This window comes from Leptonychotes weddellii, chromosome 6, assembly GCF_054177405.1.
Source record: "Leptonychotes weddellii isolate Sample4059 chromosome 6, ASM5417740v2, whole genome shotgun sequence".
In the NCBI taxonomy this organism is placed as follows: domain Eukaryota; kingdom Metazoa; phylum Chordata; class Mammalia; order Carnivora; family Phocidae; genus Leptonychotes; species Leptonychotes weddellii.
Window position 1 is genome coordinate 90,795,728 of NC_138374.1, and position 22,780 is coordinate 90,818,507.

General features: G+C 40.9%; 1 protein-coding gene and 1 pseudogene across 1 annotated transcript in view; both read right to left on the bottom strand.

Moving 5' to 3' along the window:
- Window positions 1–22,780, bottom strand: part of SLC9C2 (solute carrier family 9 member C2 (putative)) — a 96,271-nt gene that overhangs the window by 6,633 nt on the left and 66,858 nt on the right. Inside the window, exons 18-23 of the mRNA XM_081824622.1 lie at window positions 19,422–19,473; window positions 17,227–17,375; window positions 14,768–14,893; window positions 9,414–9,512; window positions 5,299–5,466; window positions 3,647–3,778 (exon numbers count right to left, since the gene is read on the bottom strand). Of these exons, the coding sequence (XP_081680748.1) occupies window positions 3,647–3,778; window positions 5,299–5,466; window positions 9,414–9,512; window positions 14,768–14,893; window positions 17,227–17,375; window positions 19,422–19,473 (726 nt within the window). The remainder of the gene's footprint in view (window positions 1–3,646; window positions 3,779–5,298; window positions 5,467–9,413; window positions 9,513–14,767; window positions 14,894–17,226; window positions 17,376–19,421; window positions 19,474–22,780) is intronic.
- On the bottom strand, window positions 1,165–1,823 carry LOC102740287 (translationally-controlled tumor protein-like; annotated as a pseudogene).

Here is a 22,780-nt window from a genome sequence, read left to right on the forward strand (position 1 = left end):
AAAAAAATTAACTTTGAAAGACTAAAGAATCATGGTAAAAAAGCCATGGATTCTATGTGCAGTATTCCCCTAGCGCTGGAGTTCTGCCGTTCTCATTGATCGGTAAACTTGGTCTTGGCTGGCTGTTCTTGTGGATCTTCTGGGGGAGGGGCCTGTTGCCGTGGTCCCCAAATGTCTTTGCCAGAGGCAGAATTGCCCCGCCCTTGCTGGTCCGGACTTAGTAATCTGCTCGGGTTTACTCTCGGGAGCTTTTTTTCCCTGCAAGCTTTCCATACAGCTTTGGAGGGTGAGAGTGAAATGGTGGCCTCCCAATATCTGCCCTGGAGGAGCCAAGAACTCAGGGCCCCACTCCTCAGTGCGCCCCCAGAGAAAAGCAGTCAATCACTGCCATCTCCCCAGTCTCCGGCCACACTCGTGCTCACCTGGCCTGTGATGGAGTGTTTCTATCTCTGGCACCCAACCCCGTGTGGAGTCTCCAAACCCAGCAGATCCCTGCGGTGCCCTCCCGTGCCACTCCTCCCGGGGGAGGAAGGGGAGTCTCCCCGGATCTGCCACTTGTTGGGTCCCTGCTGGAGGAGCAGTGGCCCGACTGTGCCTCGGATCACAGTTTATGGCAACCCCGAGCTGAGAGCCTGCTCCTCAGCTCCGTCTCTGCAGCCAGCTTCCCTGCTCCGTTACCTGGAAGCTCTGCCACACTCAGGCACCCCCGGTCTTTGTGTGACCCCAAGGGTCCTGAGACCACACTGTCCCAGCAAGGGTTCCACCCCCTGCTTAGGCAGGCTTTTTTTTTTTTTTTTAGGTTAAAAGCGTTTTATTTTTAGACAACCTACATGACATGTTTTGTTTTGTTTTTCTTTTTTTTTAAAGATTTTATTTATTTATTTATTTGACAGAGAGAGACACAGCGAGAGATGGAACACAAGCAGGGGGAGTAAGAGAGGGAGAAGCAGGCTTCCCGCCAAGCAGGGAGCCCGATGCGGGGCTTGATCCCAGGACCCTGGGATCCTGACCTGAGCCGAAGGCAGACGCTTAATGACTGAGCCACCCAGGGGCCCCTGTTTTGTTTTGTTTTTTTCTTAAAAACAATGTCTCTGCTCCAAATAAATCACATCAAAATAAATGAGGAGCTCAAGATGACATCAGTCCCATTTGTCTAAGTCCTGGTGCTATGTGGATGAAGAGCAGTAGCCAGTTATGACAACAGGTGATACATCTAAAGTAATAGCCAAATTCATTAACATTTTTCCATTTCTGAACCATCCTTAAAGAAAATCATATATCCATCCTCACAGTAGTCCAGCAAATTCCAGTCCAGAATCCATCTGGTCAATAAAGAACTGGTCATTTTTGAAACTAGCAAGGATGTGCTTGATTTGTTCTGTAGCCCCTGTCATAAAAGGATTTACTCTTCCTGGTCTCTGTTTTTCATGTTTGCCTTTGATTGATTTCAGGCAATCTTTGATGTACCTCTTTAGACTTCTTTTGTGAAGTTTCCTGCAAGTGATGGTTCAGGACAATATCAACATCAGTAATGGCTGTGATTTTGGTACCTCCACCCTCCCAGCCTTCACCAGTGGCATTTCCACCAATGAGCGAGTCATCAGTGTTCCCCTCTGTCCTACTGACCATCATCCCCTCCACCCCCAGGCACAGCCCATGCCTGATCTCCCGGATTTTGTAGATGTTGGAGAACATCTCATCATGGCTGATGAGGTCCTGGTAGATGATCATGATGATGGCTGGAGAGAGACATCAGGGGCACTAGCTTAGCAGGAGCCAGGAGCTCTGAGAGAGCTTGGTGCAGCTGGAGGGGCACTTGTGGGGGGGTGGAGCAGAAACCTGGCCCATTTTTTAATTGGGTAGTTTGTTTTCCTATTGTTGAGTTTTAAGTGTTCTTTGTATATTTTGAATAACAGTCCTTTATCAGATGTGTCTTCTGCAAATATATTCTCCCACTCTGTGACTTGTCTTCTCATTCTCTTGAGACATGCTAATTTTTTAACCCAACATTCATATCCAGTCTCTCAATGCAATGAATATTGTTGAACTCCAGGTCTGTCACTTCCCCAGTTCCTAACTTATAATAGGGACTCAAATAATTATTAAATAGGATATAAATATGGATTGTAAATTATGCCAACCAAGAACAGACTTGAGCTACTACTTGTTAGAGAAAAAGTTCATGAAAGAGTCTCAGTCACCCCAATAAAGATTTTGAAAAGGCAGGAGATTTATATTAACATAGGTAGAGTAGACTATAATAAACACCGCCCCAATCAGTACTCACTGTGGTCATGGGAAAAGCCAACAGGAACCCAGCCCCAAGAAGAAACTCAATTGGCCTCTACCTGGGCCTAGGCAGATTGCCTCATAATGCTGGGGATTTTGAGCTTGAAAGCAGAAGTCATTATGTATCTGCATATTAGTGAAAAGGGATCATTATTTCCTCCAGAAACCTGCTATTCCTCTTGTATTCCCTATTGACAGAATTTAGAGCAGTGGTCCTCATCACTGGATACACATTAGAAACACCCCGGGGCCTTCTTTTAAAAAATGCTAAAGCCCCAAGGGCACCCGGGTGGCTCAGTCTTTAAGCATCTGCCTTCAGCTCAGGTCATGATCCCAGGGTCCTGGGATCGAGCCCCACATCGGGCTCCCTGCTCAGCGGGAAGCCTGCTTCTCCCTCTCCCACTCCCCCTGCTTGTGTTCCCTCTCTCTCTGTGTCTCTCTCTGTCAAATAAATAAATAAAATCTTTAAAAAAAAAATGCCAAAGCTCTGGGGGGCACCCGGGTGGCTCAGTTGGTTAAGCAACTGCCTTCTGCTCAGATCATGATCTCGAGGTCCTGGGATCAAGCCCTGCATTGGGATCCCTGCTCAGCAGGGAGCCTGCTTCTCCCTCTCCCTCTGCTCCTCCCCACTGCTCGTGCTCTCTCTCAAATAAATAAATAAAATCTTTAAAAAAAAAATTCCAAAGCCCAGACACACACACAAAAAACAATGAATAAACACCAAACTTCATTAACTCATTCTGATTAATGCTAATTTTGTTCCTGGGAATCTACTTATTTAATATTTGCTGAATCTACTCCTTTTTTTAAAGGTATGACTGCAGGTAGCCTGGGAAAATTAGCTGTGACAAGAGGATTAAAGATCTGCAGGAAGTCAGGACAAGAGTGGTTAAAATTCTAGAATCTCATTTTATTTTTTTTTTATTTTATCTATTCAAGTAATCTCTACACCCAACATGGGGCTTGAACCTACAACCCCAAGATCAAGAGTCACATGCTCTTCCGACTGAGCAAGCCAGGTGCCCATAGAATCTCATTTTATTTATTTATTTTTTTTAAAGATTTTATTTATTTATTTGAGAGAGAGAATGAGAGACAGAGAGCACGAGAGGGAAGAGGATCAGAGGGAGAAGCAGACCCCCCGCTGAGTAGGGAGCCCGATGCGGGACTCGATCCCAGGACTCCAGGATCATGACCTGAGCCGAAGGCAGTCGCTTAACCAACTGAGCCACCCAGGCGCCCCAGAATCTCATTTTAGAAGGTCAGACACATCCTTCCTTTTTCTGTCTCAAAAATATGAAATGCATTTTATAAAAAGTAAATAAAAATTCATTCATACTTGAATCATTTAACTTACCTCATCAGTGAGACTTGATTCAAAATACTGATAGGCAATACTGAGCGCAAGCTTTAGCCATATTTTATATTCCAAGGATGGCCAGAAGACATCAAAACCTTCATATAAATCCTCCAGGGAGATAAAGCAGGCCTAAAACCACAAGGTACCAAGCAGCAAACTTGATTCAGAACTAAATTACACGGCCATCAGAAAACAAGGTGCCTGTAAGATTTAATCTTCCCGTAGTACTATCAAATCTAGTACAATTCTGATACTCTGCCATTTAAAAGCATTGCATTATGGAGAAATTGTTTTAATAAAATTTACACTTCAATTAAAGCGTACACTTAGCAATACCCAGGAAAATTTATACCAGTCAATAGCTATGATAAAGGATATAGCTCATGAGCCTAAGATTCACAAACTAAGCCACATAAACATATCTATTTTTACTGCCACAGTAGGCGAAGTAGGCGAAGTAGGCTCAGAAGAGGACTTCAGCTGCCTCCATTTTGACCTCAAACTTTCCAGTTGGGTTTTTCTTTCCAGCTTGTCTCTTGGCTCAGGCAGAAGACCCTGAGGGCAAAGCACCCCCAGATGGGAAGGAAACTCTCCCTGCAAGCAGTAATGACTGCCCTGAGGCAGCAAGACCCTGCCAGCGACTCCAAGACAGTGATCAATTTTTTACTGCCCCCCTGCATGTACTCACCTTTGTCCCACATTTTCCTTACTTCCTAAACCTGGAAGTATTTTCAGCACGTTGAAGAGTCTTTGAGCTTCTAGTCCGCTGTCTTCCCAGTGTTGACCTCACTGAAACAAATTCCTTTCCACCACTCGTGTCTCAGCCATTGGATCTTGTCAGCGGTAAGTGGCCAAACCTGGTCTGTTGGGGAGCCCCGGAGCCAGGTGCTCTTGCACCCCGGCATGCCGGCCACAGGCTGATTCACAGTGTTTGTTTCCAGAAGTCAACTTCCCTGAATAAGGAAGACTGCTCCTTCAGAATTCAAGCTACATGAACTTCAATGACTTCAGTTCAGCCGTGTGACTAAATTATGCCTCCTGTCCTCTTCCGGAAATGAAATAGTATGAAACTGACAAAGCAACATTGCCTTGTGTCCCACACACCCCTAAGACTCTGGACCCTGCTCTATTGCATGTAACAGTCCCAAAAGCTGGAGAATTCCTTATAAGCAGCAACTCTGGCTCATTTCTGTTTGAATCCCCCACATGTAGTGGAATATCAGGCCATTTATTTGTTGATTAGATAACTTCTTACTTAAGCCAGTGAAAAATGGGAGACAGGGAGTTTAAAAACAAGTATTTGTTAAAAACACTGCTCTCATAACAGTGGTCTTTCATTGAGTGCCTATACGTGCCAGGCACTTCCCTTAGATATTTTCCTAATCTTCATAACGTCAAAAGTTAGATATTCTCTTTTAATAAACAAGGACACTAAGACACAAAGAGGTTAAAATCGCTCACTCCAGGTCCCACAGCCAGGATGTGAGACACTAAATCTTTTCTAAGCTAGTCTACTCTACTTCACAATAGCTGGGTGGGCGACTGCATAAGATATCAGAACCCAAAGGAAGAAAAGATGCTGGCATTCCTTATTTACTTCAGGAAGAATTAACTAATAGCCCACAATACAGACAGAACCAGTTTCTTACCTGTAAAATAGTTTCACAGATGGCGGTATATTCAATTTCACGCTTAAGCAGACAGCTCAGCTCTCCAATTATGTCCCCACTGGTACAGTATTCTGTAAACATGGTTTGGGACCCTCTATCAGACCTTAGGCTAATGTCTATTCCGAAGGTAGGAGGTGAACTATGCAACTGCAAAGGGAAATACAAAATTAAAAATCCTTGACCAAATCGTAGGAGCTCCCACTGTTTCCTGCAATTATTAACAATGGAAGGAAAAGATTCTTTATGAACGCTTTCAGGTGTGAAAAAGGTATTAAGGCTTCCAAAAAAATCAGTTCCTTTCACATTTCAATTCTCCCAGGGAAGGATTGTTTCCAATCTTTATCTTACAGATGCCCCACTTACAACTTTCTACTTACTTATACCTTCCTTCTGTAAAAATCCCACCAAAAGTACTGATTGCAGTCTGCAACTAATGCAACCATCCATTCTGAGTCCATTAGATGGGGTTTTGGAATATAGGTGAGGTTAGGTGGGGGTGAGGTCCAGAGCCCACGACCAAGAAGGAATTCTTGAGACATCTTTGGTGCAAAATGGTGGTTTATTAAAGCACAGGGACAGGACCCATGGGCAGAACGAGGTGGCTGATTATATACTATGGGGTTGGGGAGAGGTAAGGAAAAGGGAGGTTTCAAAAGGATTTTCATACGTTAAAGAAGACTCACAGGATTACCAGAGGCCTTGCCATTGTCAAGTTAATGTTGTTTTTCCCTCTAGCAAGGCATTGTGATTAATCCTAACATTAATTAGGAGCTTCCTGGAGGAACATTACACTCTGCCCACTTCAAGTATCTGTCAATGAACTGCAGGTTATAAGGACTTTTAATTGTATCTACATTTCCTTCTGGAAGCTAGGTTATTGATAGAAATGCTTTGTTCTTGTAGATTGCTAAGACATTTGTAAGCTGAGGGAGACTCATGTCTTGTAGGATTATGATCTCTAGAAGTTAACTATTTGTTTTTCCTTTTCTTAGCTTTAGGGCAGCCAGGAGTGCATGAGGAATGTCACATATATCCCATGGTGGGGGGTTGTGGGGTGTCAGCTTCTGCTTTGTCTTAAACTTGCCTTCTGTTCCCTCATCATTAGAAATTCTTATCATAATGAGCTAGTACCTCGGGTGGAAGAAGACCTTTGATTACATGGATGCAGAAATCAGATGCCTCCAAACCAAGCCATGATTTCCATCAATCTTGTTGCCCTTTAAAATGCTTAAGAATAATTCCCATGGGGGGCGCCTGGCTGGCTCAGTACATAGAGCATGTGACTCTTGATCTTGGGGTCCTGAGTTTGAGCCCCATGTTGGTGGTGGAGATTATTTTAAAAATAATAATAATTTCCATGGGCCATCAACAGAAAAAGTTTTTAGGGTGACTACAGGATGACTGAGTCACTTCAGGAAAAGAATGGATAGGCATGGATGGGGAAATAAGAAAGCGATCAGATTTCAGGAGGAAGCTGCAGGAATCAGCCAAAATTCTGAAAATCAGAATTTTTCAGAAAGTGTAGCTGTGAACATTAAAGAGGAAGGCTATTGTTCAGGACACAAGAAACAGGAAACAAAGGGTCACTGAAGAAGTTGGCTATGAAACTGCCCCCCTGCCAGTGATTACCATTCAGATATTCAGAGGCAGTCATGCTTCCAAAGGGCTTTGACATTTTTCTAATTTAATTTTGAATGCAGTTCAAAGACTCTTTGGGCAATGAAGAATGTCTCTGCTTTTTACAAATGAAGAAAAGAAGATAACATCTAGAGGCAGAATTTAAAGAAGTCCTTCCAAGATTCCTGTCTCTTTTGCTATTCAATCAAACATTAATCTAGGTACCACTGTGAAGGGACTTTGCAGATGGAGTGAAGGTCACTAATCAGCACACTTTAAAGAGCCGATTCTGGATTATCCTGGTGGGCCAATGCAATCAATCACAAGAGCCCTCAAAAGTAGAAAAGGAAGTAGAGCCGATCAGAGAGACGCAGCATCAAGAGAGCGATTGACAGTACTTCATGTACTTCGGCTCTGAGATGAGTGCCTGCCTGCAAGGATGGAGGAGCAGCTTGGGTGCTGGAAGTGGGTCCCAGCTGACACACTGCAAAGAAGCAGGGACGTCTGTCCTAGAGCTGTAAGGAACTGGATTCTACCAACGACCTCAAAGAATCTGGAAATGGATTCTGCCCTCAGAGTTTCCAGAAGGGAACACTGCCCTACTGACCCTTTGATATTGGCCTTGTGAGACTCAAGCAGAGAAAGCAGCTAAGCCCGCAGGACTACTGAACTAAGAACTGTGGGATAATCCAAGCCACGAAATGCATGCTGAGTTGCTATGGCATCAAATGAACACTAACATAACATCTTCAGCCCAAATATTGTTGCACTTACTCTTTAAGAAGACTTAATTAGGCCAGTCATTGCAGGAAAATTCCCCAAAGGAAAATGTATGTTGCAGCTTTTAAATGTTCAATTTGACATATCTAATAAATATGGTAACAGTGTACCTTTGTTATGATTCGAATGGGAGCATAGTACAAGGATTCTACTGGAAGCAGCATAGAATAATGGCTAAGGACATGGATACCGAGGCCAATTCCATAGGTTCAAAGTCCTTGACCTCTTACTGTGTGCCCTTGGGAGACAAGTGAATTAATTTCTCTGCGCACCAGTTTTCCCATGCAAAAAATAAGGCTGTTATAAGGATTAAATGTCATAATATATTGCCATTTTGACCACCCTTTAAAAAATTACAACTAACTTCTTCAGCTGTCAATCACTTCTAACATACTGTGTATTTAACTTATTTATTTTGCTCATTGTCCCATCTCCTTCCATGCCTCTACTAGAAAGTGAACTGTAAGAAGGCAGGGATTTTTGTCTGTTTTCTCAATTCCCCATGCCTAGAATGAACAGTGCCTGCTGCAAGTAGTAGTGAAGTAAATATTTGTTGAGTGAATGAGTGAATGAATGAAAAGTGCCAGACATTTAATAAGTGCTACACGTGTGTATTATAATATATTTATCAAAATAGTTTATTTCCATGATCAATTATATATTTTTAAGGTCTGAAATACCCCTTCCACAACTAGAAAGCCAAAGATATTATGTGCATTATAATAAGGGTTTGTCACTTGTAAGCATCATTTAGGGCCTGGAAATTATTTGGGCCATAAGCTGGGGCTCACCCATGTATTCAGCTACTAGCATTCAGATTCTAAAGGATTCTTGTTCCCCTCACTCTACTAACATCTTTCTCTCTCTGGTCACCAAAAGCCTCCTATTGGTGAGGTAAAGCTTGTATTTTCAATCCTCATTCTATATGATCTCTGTAAGGATCTGATATTGTGGTCCATCCCCTCATTCTTGACTCTCAACAACTCCAAGTACTGGTTTCCTTATCTGAACATCATGGAAAAGACCACTTCCTCCTAGGATTGCTGCAAGAAATAAGTAATGATTATAAAAGCATTCTGTTAAAATGGAAGTGCTTTTCAGATCTTGGGTATTATCTCCTTTTTTTTTTTTAAGATTTTATTTATTTATTTGACAGAGACAGAGATAGCAAGAGCAGGAACACAAGCAGCAGGAGTGCGAGAGGGGGAAGCAGACTTCCCGTGGAGCAGGGAGCCTGATGTGGGACTCGGTCCCAGGACCCTGGGATCATGACTTGAGCTGAAGGCAGCCGCTTAACAACTGAGCCACCCAGGTGCCCCAGATGTTGGGTATTATCTCTCAGCTGTAGTGTTCACTCTGAGCAGAAATGGTTTCATTTAGAAATTATGTTAAAAATTTAAAACTTTCAAGGTGCCTCAGTGGCTGTCAGTTAAGCATCTGACTCTTGATTTCAGCTCAGGTCATGATCTCAGGGTCCTGGAACTGAGTCCCAGTTGGGGCTCCACGCTCAGCACAGACTCTATTTGAGTTTTTTCCCCTCTTCTCCTCCCCCACAATTCACACTCATGCTCTCTCTCAAAATAAATAAATAAATCTTTTAAAAAGAATTTAAAACTTTCCTGGTTCCTAAATTTCTCCTTATATTAAAATCATATATTTCAAAATACATTTTCAGTAAAGAATAAATAGTCCCTTACAATTGCCATTCCTGAAATAATTAAGTAGATTCCTTGTGGCATTTCACCTTCTCTACAAATGACATCTCCATAGTCAAAATAGGCAAGTTTGGCTCTCTCCTGCAAGAAAAATAAAAAGGGAGTCAACACAAAAGTTTCATAGTCTACTTTTCTAAATAGAAATAAGACTTTAAAGCTAAAATGGTTTTCAAGTAGAAAAAAAACCCTCAAACTATATTCTGTGGTTTGTTAATTAATTATAACATGCTGACATACCTCATCAATTTTTTTAAAAGAAAGGGACAAGCAGGCAAACTGTAGACTTTGTGATCACAGTGACTGGTGGAAACACCCAACAAATGCTCAGTTGAGTAGATGTTTACAATAAAGTGTGATACTTCTGACAAAGGAGACAAAGACAGGATGCTCTGGAAAAGTCCAGAAAGGCCACAGGACCCCCGTCTTGGGTGTCCAGGAAAGACTTTATTTATTTTTTTTTTAAGATTTTATTTATTTATTTGACAGAGAGAGAGAGCGAGAGCAGGAACACAAGCAGGGGGAGTGGGAGAGGGAGAAGCAGGCTTCCCACCGAGCAGGAAACCCGATGTGGGGCTTGATCCCTGGACCCCGAGATCATGACCCGAGCCGAAGGCAGATGCTTAACGACTGAGCCACCCAGGTGCCCTGTCCAGGAACGACTTTAAAGAGGAAGGAACAGCTAAGCTGAGGCCTGAAGGAAGGGTAACAGAGAGCCAGAATACAATGAGTTGAACATCATTCAAGGGCAGAGGATTCACTATATGCAAAGACCAAAGGCAAATAGAACATCTGCACTTGGGGTAACAAAACTGCAGAAGATTCAGTATGTCTCAGACAGGGAGGGGTGGAGACCAGGACTGAGTTATCAATTAGGCTTCAATAGGCATAGTGCGTAGGATTCCCAATACTTTAGAGACTCACAACAACATTCTGGTTTCTTTTTAAATCAGAAGGGAATAAAACAACTTCTGGTAGAGGAAAATGTTTTAATACTAAAACATTTAATACTAATATATTCATCTTTATACTAACACAGTCATAAAGTATAATTTTTTGTACTTTTTGATGGGGGAAGAGGCCCACTAAGGCAAAGTGCCAGGGCTCGTGAAAGTTATCATGCAGCCCCAGTGGAGAAAGGACTGGAGAGGTGAGCCAGAGCCAGACCTTGAAGGGTCTCATAGGCACATTAAAGAGTTTTGGGCTTTTTCCCAAAACCAAGGAGGAGCCACTGAAGGGTTTGTAACAGGAGAATCAGGGGGACAGATTTGTATTATACAAAGATATGTAGGAAACATATTTCTAAATTATTCATAGTGGTTATCTCTAAGTGTGGGCTAAGAGCGATGAGTTTTCACTTTTCACTTTATGTACTTCTGAATTATTTGACAGTGTTGAAACAAGCATGGATGACTTCCCAATGTTTTCTTAAAGTCACCTAAAGCCAATTATCCAGCTTATGTGTTATTCAGACCTTGGTTTTCTACCACTGACTTCTGGCTTATCATTATAGAACATTACGTTTTTAATTAACCACACCAGTTGGAGGATGAAAGAAGGGAGGAGTAGTTAAAATTAACTATTGTAGCTGTGATGGAAACCAAGATTGAAATTATAGTCTACAATAAGGGGTGTTTGTTTTGTCTACTATGTGGATTTTGGTTAGCCACATAATCCCTGGGCTGTCCCTAATGAGAATAATGCCTATGTATTTCCAATTCATCACAATTTTTATCCTGGTAAAATCCAATTGAAAAGTCTCTCAAGAACCAACATATTAAGGAAAGGGGGCACTTAGACTGAGAGAAGCCTGTAAGAGGGTAGAGAAAGTCCAACAGCCTTGCAGAGGTATGGCAAGTTAGGGATGGGAAGAAGGTTGTGCCTCTATGACAGGTTCACCTCAGGTGTCTGTGAATCACTAAATTATAGAGCTACCTTCTTTCATTGGTTTCCCATTACTCCCCATTCACTGCTGGATGGTCAGTTAGTTACACTTGTGAAAATTACTACCTATAAAGAACCAAATTCTAATTTTATCTTAAATTGGATTTCAACAAAACTAAGCAGAAGGCAAATTATAAGAAACAATTTTGAGATACCTTCTCCCCAGTCCAAGCCTATCTCCCACCTCCCACACCCATTTATTTGAGATCCATTTTCCAAAGTATCCCCTATGGCCCCTGGCCATCCCATCTGGTTTCCTCCTCCTTCTTGCAGCCACACTTGTACTCAGCAAAGCAAGACATCAGATCTAAGCTAAGCCAGTTAGATTTCTCTCTCAAGAATTTGAACTGAGAGACAAAGAGCCTGGGAATTGAGAACTGAGCATGATATCCAAGTGCTAGAAGAAAGGTCCAAAGATGCCCGCCAATGATATTCCTGAGCCGGCCTGAATCCCACCATACCCACTGTTAGCTAACTATTTCTTAGCAGCTTCTATATACCACTTCATTGTCTTTTCAGTCAACTTCCCCTTTGCTTAAACTAGTTCAAGTAAGCTTTTGTTACTTTCAACCAAAGGAGTCCTTTTTTTTTTAAAGGCTTTATTTATTTGAGAGAGAAAGAGAGGGAGGGAGCATTAAGCGGGGGAGGGGCAGAGGGAGAAGCAGACTCCTTGCTGAGCAGGGAGCCCTATTCAGGGCTTGATCCCAGGACCCCAGGATCATGACCTAAGCCAAAGGCAGACACTTAACCAACTGAGCCACCCAGGTGCCCCACAACCAAAGGAGTCTTAATTCAAGTAAATTTGAAATCAATTTCAAAAGAAAAATTCAAAAATTTCTAGCATGAAGAAAACATTAGTATAGTAAAAAAAGGAATCAATCTCAGTAGAACCTCATTATGATTGTTGTCTTTCTAGAAAACAAGACATTATGGACAAACAGATGCCTTATATATCTACCTGCCTAGATCACAAATTATGGTACAACCAAATTTGTGGTAAAGCAAACACCATTTTTTGTCACAGAGTTTTCCTGATTCTAAAAATCTAGCAGAGTTTTTACAGGTTGATGAAAACGTTATAAACCTTTTAATTCATACAATAGCCACTTAAAACCAAAGCCACAAACTGGTGGTCTGTGGGTCACATCTAATCCAAGGATGTATTTTGTTTGGCCTGCATGATACTTTTAAAATTTTGAATTCTTGCCAAATTTTTAAAATTTGGAAATTTCACATAAAAATTCAGATCTACGGCTTTTGTTTTTTAAAAAAAATCTGACCTCTACATTATTAAATCTAATAGTCAATTTTCAATCTTCATCTGATTTGTTCTCAGCCTCATTTGACATAGTTGCTTACGTTCTCCTTTATGAAATATTTTCTTCACTCAGCTTCTGGAACACCACTCTCCTTTAGTTTTCCTCCCACCTAATGGATTACTCCTCAAATCTCCTTTTTTCCCAGTTTTATTGAGATGTAACCGACACACAGCACTGCTCAACTTTAAGGTATACAGCATAATGACTCAACATACATATATTATGAAACAATTACCACAAATTTAGTTAACATCCATTACCTCTTCTAGTTACAAAAAGAAATTATTTTTCTTGTGATCTGAACTTTTAGGATTTAATCTCAGCAACTTTCAAATATTACCATGCAGCAGTGTCAAATATATAATCATCATGTTGTACAGCACATTCCTAGTACTCATTTATCTTATAACATGGAAGTTTGTACCTTTTGACCATCTTCCTTCAATTCCCCCTCCCCCCATCCTCTGCCTCTGGTAAACACAAATCTGATCTCTTTTTCTATTCTTTTCACTAATTCCTCCTCATCTCCCCTCTAAATGTTGGATAGCCCGGGACTCAATCCTTGGATGTCCATAATAATTCCTTAAATTATCTCATCAAGTCTCTATGCTGACAACTCCAAAATCTCTATCTCCCATTTGGCCTCCCACCCGAATTCCAGTCACATATCCTACTGCCTACTCAACATCTCCATTTGGATGTCTAATGGCTTTCTTAAATTTAACTCATTCAGAATTGAATGCTTGTGCCCACCATATAAATCTTCTCTTCTCCATCTAAGTCAACAGGAACTCCATCCTATTTTCAGACTAAAATCCCAGAAGTTGTCTTCTCTCTCTAACACTCCTATCAGCACCTAATAGCTCTACCTTCAAAACACATCAAGAGTCTGACCACTTACCACTTCCTCTAATCCAAGTCCCCATCACCTCTTGCCTCCATTACAATCATCATCTCCCTGGCTTGCCCTTGTCCCCTTAGAGCCTATTCTCAACACAGCAAGGAGGTCATTTTTCATTGTAAGTTAGATCATATCACCTCTCTGTTCAAAACCTTTCCATAAGTTCCCATTTAATTCAGAGTAAAATCCAAAGTCCTGGCCTACAGAGTTGTACAAACTCAGGCTCCACAACTACTCCAACTTCATCGGCTCTTGCCATCACTGCTTCTGCCACAGGGGCTTTGGGGATGTTCCTTGAACAAACTGAGCACACTTCACACCAGGGCGTTGAACTTGCCTGGAATGCTCTTCTCCCAGATTATCCAGCTGGTATGCTACTGCTTGCGGATCTCTCTTCAAATGTCACCTTATTAGAGCAGCCTTCCCTGATCACCCCGTATAAAATAGCTTCCCAACTATATTCCCTTTTCTCCCTTTTCCACTCCCTAATGTAAGACTAAAAGCATTGACATATCTATCCATAGCATTGGCAATCGTCTAATAGACTATATATTTGTGTGTTGGTGTGTTTATTGTCCATCTCTATCCATATAATATAAAGTCCAAAGCAGGGACTTCATTTACTTTGTTTACTGGCATTATCCTCAAACCTACAACAGTCTCCAGCACAAAGAGAATATTCAATAAATATTTCTTGAAAGAGTCCAAACTCCAATAACAACACTCAGCTGACTTTAGACAGACCATGAACTCTGGAATATACCACAATTCTCATTGTTCCCTCTAATACTATACACAGCTTGTTTTACTTTTATATCATCTGCCTGGCCTGTATAGTAATTTAAACTTAAGACCCTTGCTCTAAAAAAGGTCTTTTCCAGAGGGTGTATCTGGAAGTGCAGAACTCTACAACATAAAATAAGATGGGATTCGTAATAATCAGATCACACAGATAGCTTATCCTAAGCAGATAAGCCATTGTGAAAAATCATCTTTGCCCTGTAAACTCCAAGTGAAATCTACTCTTCTGGGTTTTGCTGGGCCTCCATTTTGGCTTACCCTTCATTGGCCATCACAGGATTCTTGCTTTGAATATGCTTTTTTTTAGTCTTACATTAGGGAGTGGAAAATAATTATCATCAAACCTGAGTCAGAATAGAAGACAGAATCTTTACCTTGAAGAACTCAATGAGAACATCTTTATTTTCCAGCCAAACAATATTATGAAGATATTTATCAGGAGTAGGCGGTGGGATTGCCATTGGAAAGTTATTCAGTGCTTTTATTTTTGCAAGGAGTACCTGAAAACAAAACAATCAAAATAATGGTGATCAGATCCTGTGATGGGAAAGGGATAGTAGGTAAAAATTAAGAAAATCTAACAAAACTACTGTTATGTAAATTTATTTTGATTTTGACTCACAGTTTCTCTCACTCTACTTAAATTATCCTCTAAACTTTTTTGGTCCCTATTCTTCCCTTAACTCATTGAATTTATGAATTGATATATTAACTCAATCTGAGTTTATTATCTTTATAATCCAGTTAACACTGCATGCCACTGTGTCTTAATTTCAAATCATCTAAACTTCACAGTTGATTACTGTACAATTTAATGCCACATTTTCTCAAATATTTTTCATATGTATGATTTGCTTCTCTAAATTCTTCTAATTTTGAAAGATATAGTTCCACCTTTGTGGGCTCTCAGAAAACTTCTTTGGCTTCCCAGGTAAGAGATAATCACTTGTCTGCCTTATTCTCATAGCATCTCCTACAGATCTCCCTATGGAACTGATTACATTATAGTATTATTATTTTTACTTATCTGCCTCACCCTCCTATTATGTAACTTTTGTTGAATGTATGAATAAAGGATTAAATGAAAGAACGAGGAAAAGCCAATGGACTTTGGGGGCAATGTTGTACTAAGTATCCCAATCTCCTCAAGAGTCCATGGCACATAGTAGGTATTCAACATATATTTACTCAATTAAGTTGAATTAGCTAGCTAACTCCTTATGACTATCTCCTTATGCCTTGGAAGATAATTATCTCTTTGGCTGACAACTAGGCAATCAGTATGCATTCAGTAAGTAACTATTGAATAATTGATTTACCCTTTACCTTTCTAGACAAACCTATAGGAAAAAAAAATCTCTCTCCTCATAAGGGCTATTATTTATTTATTTTAATTAATGGGTATCAAGCATTCAATTGAATCTGATATAGCCTTCAAAGTGATAAGTGAAAAAAATAGAATAGAAAACACAGTGTGTGTAGAGGTATAACTTGAAGAATACTGTAAAGTAGTCCTTTTCTTCTGTCTGTCAGACACTATGGAGAAATCATATTACCCATTTAGTCCTTTGCCATGATATTAATCTAAAGAGATAGAGCCTTAAAGGGGAAAGCTGGCCTGTCCCACACCTATCTCCCTTTGGGAACCATGGAGAGGGGACTATGTCCTGGGAATGACCAGAAGCACAGTGCATGTGACACTTGACCAGGAGCTGCCAGTGATAAGGAAAAACATATGACACACAGAGCAGCTAATCAGTGGGCAAAACACAGACAGAATGTGGGACCAGAACTTCCATGCGGATTTTTTGGTTTTTTTGGTTTTGTTTTGTTTAAGATTTTATTTATTTATTTATTTGCCAGAGAGAGACAGCAAGAGAGGGAACACAAGTGGTGGGGAGGGCAGGGAGTGGGAGAGGGAGAGGCAGGCTTCCCACTGAGCAGTGAGCCCGATGCGGGGCTCAATCCCAGGACCCTGGGATCATGACCTGAGCTGAAGGCATACGCTTAACGACTGAGCCACCCAGGCGCCCCAGAACTTCCGTGTTTCTTATGGCCTTATGCTAGGAAACAGATTCTTACAAAGGATAGAAAGAACAATCATATTTGCACAAATACACAGTCTAGATGGTAGATGTGAATAAATAGCATTAAATATTAACCATGCTTTCCTCTGTCTTATGTCCCTATTTTTTTTGCAAACACATATATCGTTTTTCAAAAGTCTATTTATCAATAACCAACGATGGTGTCTTCCCTACTCCTCTCCTCTCAGAACTGCCCCCTCCCTGATCCCCACAAAACACACAAAGTGCCGGCGTATGCACACAAGCTGATCCTTTCCCAACCGTGTTAACATTATGTGATTCCGACCTCCCATGCCACAGCTGCTAGGACTGGGCACAGCACATTCTACCAGTAGGTAGAGAAGCAGAAAAATGTCGTTGAGTTTGTAGAGGGAGCCAAAAGAAGATGGCATAGAGGGCAACCCTGATATGAAATGGAGAATCTGGAAAGCTTTCTAGGTCTGCAGTCAAGTCCCTTCCTCAGGCCTGGCCACATGGTCTGGCTATTGTGGGTTCTGAAGACACCATGTGTCTTTATAATAAATCCCCCAACTCAGGTTGGTTTCTGTTACTTGCAACCAAACAGTTTTGACATGGTGCATACCAGGTAGCACTGGTGCTAGCTTCCACGGGCATTAACAAAGGCTATAGGCAAAGGACAGAGCCAACGCCTGATTTAATCGCCCTCACTCATTACACTCAAGTAACAATGCAGGCTTGGGTGTTGGGCCCATGGAATCAAGCCACGTGGAAAATAGCTTTATTACCTTATTCATCTCGATGCCCTCATGTTTATCAATAATGCCTCTTGACCAAAGGAAAGTGAGGTTTTTCAGAGCTTTAGCAATCACACTCCGGATTGCCTGCCTCGTCTTCAAAGCGATGACAACATCGCGACCCTCATGCTCTATGAGTCCTGAAGCAAATAAAACTGTTAGTAAGCAAACAATGCAATAAGCACAATAATAGCTAATATTTGTGTAGTGCTTTATAATTTCCAAAGTATTTACACAGTACCTATCATTCCTGTCTCATACAGAACTTGTGAGGCTGGGAGGACTAGAGTTTTTCAACTCTATTTTATGGATGAGAACATTGAAAACTGGCTTCCCCCACCAACTAGGAGAAAATCACTTTCTCTGCCTTATTTCCATGATATGTCCTACATATCTCCATTATGGAACTTAATACATTGTGGTATTTTGATTTTTACTTATTTGTCTCCTGCTAAATATCATATAACTTTTGTTGGGTGAATGAATAAATGACTTAACAAAAGAGCCCCTGGACTCAGCTGGTGGAGCTTTCTGAGATCAAATTGCATATCTTGTCCTCTTTTTTTTTTTTAAGATTTTATTTATTTATTTATCAGAGAGCGAGGGACAGAGAGAAACAGCATGAGAGGGGAGAGGGTCAGAGGGAGAAGCAGGCTCCCTGCGGAGCAGGAAGCGCGATGCGGGGCTCGATCCCAGGACTCCGGGATCATGACCTGAGCCGAAGGCAGTTGCCCAACCAACTGAGCCACCCAGGCACCCCTATCTTGTCCTCTTTAATGAACACAAAAAGTCACGAACTGGACTGTGAGTCACGACCAAAACTGCATCTCTTTCATCTTTGTACTCCTAACATGGACCAAAATGCCTGATATCTGGAAGGTACCAGACTTTTTTTTTAACTGGCTGGTATAATGAAGGATAGTGTGATCAGGAACATAGGTCAGTGGAGCACTTGACTCTTGATCTCGGGGTTGTGAATTCAAGCCCCACGCTGGGTGTGAAACCTACTTAAAATTTTAAAAATTTTTTTTAAAAAAAAGGAACTTAGGTTTCAATGTCAAGTACACCTTGGCTGGAAATCTGGCTCACTACTTAACCACCCATACGACTTCAGGCAATTTAACCTTTCTAAACCTTAAATCTTATAGCTTCATCATCTATAAGATGAAGATGATAATAGTATTTGCCTCATAGAGTAATCATAAGGACTAAATGAGATAATGCATATAAACCTGTTAACACAGTTCCTGACATAATTAACATTTGACAATCAGTTTTAGTAACCATTTGGGAACAGGCACTCCGTTTTACAGGACTGAATCAAGAGAACTTTGTAATATTCCATAGTAATCTAAAAGCATAATATGAGACAGCAGCTCCTAGGCCGGCCCCTAATCTTTAAAAGCACAGAAATAAAAATCTACCTATATGTAAAGGCAACAGTGGGTCCTGGATTTTCTGAGACAGTGCCAAAATTTCTGGCATATTGTCTCCAAATTCACAATTTCATTCATTAGGCCACATTCTTCCAATTTTGATTTGGAAAGTATCATCCTCATAAATCCATATGGCATCTTATAATGTCGTTATGAATACAAAGTGGTTTTACTTGATTTATTTTATAATAACTTCCATTTATGCCAGGCTCTCTCCCAGATACTTTTGCATACATTGAGAGCCTGGCCTACAGCCCCTTACAAGGAAAACAGACCCAAGAAGCTTTGTATAAAATCCCAGGGCTCCTGCTGTGTGCTTCAGCTCAAGCAGAGTGATTATAGATGCTCAAGAAATGACATCCCTTGTAGCCCCACATTCCTGAGTATCCTTGCAAGCAAAGTAAAATAAAACAAAAACACCCTTTGTCAAATGTAATCATCGTGTGTCTTTTTCTTACAGCCTTAAGGAATCTGATCTTGCCACTTTAATACACTTTCTACACTCCTCATTCTTTCTGCTATGTTCCCATAGCAAATGCAAGACTTCTTCTAACTTTCTGCAATTACCCATTGATATTCTCATACTCTCCACTAAGCTCTGCATTTTTGGCATACCTCGCCTGTGTTCAATAAATGCTTGTTGTGTGAATAAATGAGTAAGTGAAGGAAAGTATGAACTTGTCTTCCCTTGGTAAAATTATGGGATAATAAGGTGTGATTTCAGGAAATCAGATACTCCCAACTACCTACCTAGTTCTTTGACAGCATCTCGTTTGTTGGTTTCCAAAATTTCATATAATTTCTGTAAGAAGTTAAGAAAGACATTAATTTGTTATTACACTAACTGCATGTCTGGCTTTAAAATCTGAGAAAAAGAAGAAATCCCACTTAGTTTATGATTTGGGGGAGATGTTTAGCTCAGTTCTTCCCTCTGTGCCAATTCTGCTGCTTTCCCTGTGTTCCCGCTCATATTACAATGAATAGTGTGCAGTCAGTAGCTTGCATAACTACTGGACCCAGCCTTTCTCAGAAAAGATTAGTGTGCATTCTGCTGTGCACCAAGGAGAATTCTCACAGACAGAGCTTTGTTAAGAGAGAGCCCACTGAGCAGCTGTTTGGGCAGCCAGTCTATCAGGAGCATAAAAACAAGGGGAATAATGAGAAACGATGGTATTGATTAGTTCATGTTTCCTATGGATAATTCCTGACATAACTAAGAGATAGCTCTACTCCAGGGCTAACCGCGGTTTAAGCTGTGTTCAATCATACAATGGGTATTGGTCAAATGCCCACCATGTCCCAGGCACTGCTCTTTGTGGAGCTTATTCTCCAACTTTAAATCTTTCTGGAGCTTGCACTTGGCCACACCAACAGCCCTGGCAGCAAACAACAGGCAGTTCCCTAGGATTGTCAGGTACAGATAACTGAAATCCTGCACCCAAATAACACAGCATAGTGCTATTTACAGGGAAGAGTAACGAACACAGTGTTATTTTACTGGCTTATTTTTTGTTTTGTCTTGTTTTAAGATTTATCTATCCATTTTAGGGGCACCTGGGTGGGTCAGTTGGTTAAGCATCTGCCTTCAGCTCAGGTCATGTTCTCAGGGTCCTGGGATGGAGCCCGGGTCAGGCTCCCTGCTCAGTATGGAGCCTGCTTCTCTCTCTCCCTCTGCCCCTCTCCCAGCTTGTTCTCTCTCTCTCTCTCTCTCCTCCTCTGCGCCCCCTCTTGTGCTCTCTCTCTCACTCTCTCTGTCTCCAATAAATAAATAAAAATCTTTTAAAGAAAAGATCTACCTATCCATTTTAGAGAGAGTGTGTGTGCACACGCATGAGCAGAGGGAGAGAGGGAGAGAATCTCCAGCAGACTCCCCGCTGAGCACAGAGCCCAACGCGGGGCTCCTTCCCAGGACCTTGAGATCATGACCTGAGCCAAAATCAAGAGTGTGATGCTTAACCAACTGAGTGACCCAGGTTCCCCTACTGGCTTGTTATCTAAAGTTTAAGCAGCTAAAGTTAAGTTTTTGCTGTTGCTTTGGTCTAGAAAAATCACATGTAATAAATCCCTCATCTTGAATATAAGAATGAGGTACACAATTTTTATTAAATTGTTTATTTTCACTTGATAACACCAAATCAATATTGGGAAGGTGCCAAATTAATGGCTTGCCCACGGCACCCACACACCGTGGCCCCTCCCCGCTCGCACAGGTGCATAGGTAGCTGTGAAGACCCCTTCAAACCAAACTGCACTGATAGCAACTCCATAACAATGTTACAGAACGACCTGCACAAGAGAGCATAGGAACCGACTCCTACCCACACATGGAACATAATCATTAAAGCCTGGGCATACATGTGACTCCTCTAAGTGAGCTGCCACTGGTCAGTTTTTGAACCACGTCACTTTCAGAAAAAACACAAGTTTGAGATCTAAACACATCTCAAAGAAAAACATTTAAATCTTTACTGAAGTCTCCTTTATAAATGCCAAAGGGGAATTTGTTTCATCTCTTACACTTTGAGGCAAGCACCCCCACATGTCAATGCCTTCCCCCAAACTCCTCAAAACACATTACCTCCCACCACTGACTGCTGCTTTCTTCTCTCCTCTTCCAGTTTCTGAAATCTTTTCTCCTATGAATAGCTCTATCTTCTTTCTAGTATAGCTCCATCTAGACTTTCTGTGCTTCTTTTGTCTTCTCTAATATTCAAAGTAAATCAACAAGATAGAATTCTGTTGCACATTTGATCCAATAATCGATACTTCCTTGATAAATCCAGAGAATAGTTCTCTAGCCTATCTATAAGGATGTCATGAAAGACGTTAGATGCTTTGCTAAAATTCAGCTATCCTCTTCCTATAGTGGTCCCTGATTAAAAAAGAAAATTTTAAATTCTAAAGATATTTAACAATATATCTTCTTGTATATTTTAGAAATTAAAACATTAGGGTAGGTATCTTCACAGCCTCTTTCCCTCTCCTGGATTTAATAAGGAAAGAGCCTCTCTTTCTTGGCTGAGGGCCTGAGGTAACTCACAGTCATCACAAAAAGATAGGCACAATAAGCAGAAGATATAACCCTCAGTCCATTCCTGATTTTGTGTATACACACACAATTATTAGATCTGGGCTTTAGTAATCAGGATTTAAATTCATTGTCAGATTAAAAATCAAGAGTCTCTAATGATGTACTATATGTTGGCTAACTGAACATAGTAAATAAATAAACAAACAAACAAACAAATAAAAAATCAAGAGTCTCACTTGGGCTGAGAAAATGCCCTTCAGCTATTGATACTGTTCACTTTGGACCCCTCATCTACACATCTGAAAATAAAAGCAAAAGTCACCAAACATGGGGCAGGTAAAACAGGATGAAAGACAAGAACCAAACGTGACAAGTGGAAGAATGAACCTCAAGGAAGCAAAACTAATACAGGAAACAAAAAATTTTTAAATAAAGAGATTCAAGGGAATATCACATTTGTTTTAAAAAAAGGTAGGGGAGAACCAGTTTCAATGAAAAGAAGCAATCACAGTACTTGGAGATCAAAAAGTGTTCAGTCAAAAAAGAGGAGAGAAAATTTAATAGATGGACTGAATATCAGAATGAACACAGCTACAAACTGGATTCGGAACATGGAAAATCAAGCTGAGGGGAGGGGGTTCTCACTGTAAAGAGGTAAGACTTGGAAGTTATGAGAAACCTTGAAACAAGGACTAAATCCAGAAATTCAAGAATTTGTTTAAAATGGTGCTGAAAGAATGAAATCTTGCCATTTGCAACGACGTGGATGGAACTGGAGGGTGTTATGCTGAGCTAAATAAGTCAATCAGAGAAAGACATGTATCATATGACCTCACTCATATGAGGAATTCTTAATCTCAGGAAACAAACTGAGGGTCGCTGGAGTGGTGAGGGGTGGGAGGGATAGGGCAGCTAGGTGATAGACATTGGGGAGGGTATGTGCTATGGTGAGCGCTCTGAATTGTCTCAGACTGTTGAATCACAGACCTGTACCTCTGAAACAAATATACATTATATGTTAAAAAAAAAAAAGAAGAAGAAGAAGAAGAAGAAGAAGATAGCAGGAAGGGAAAAATGA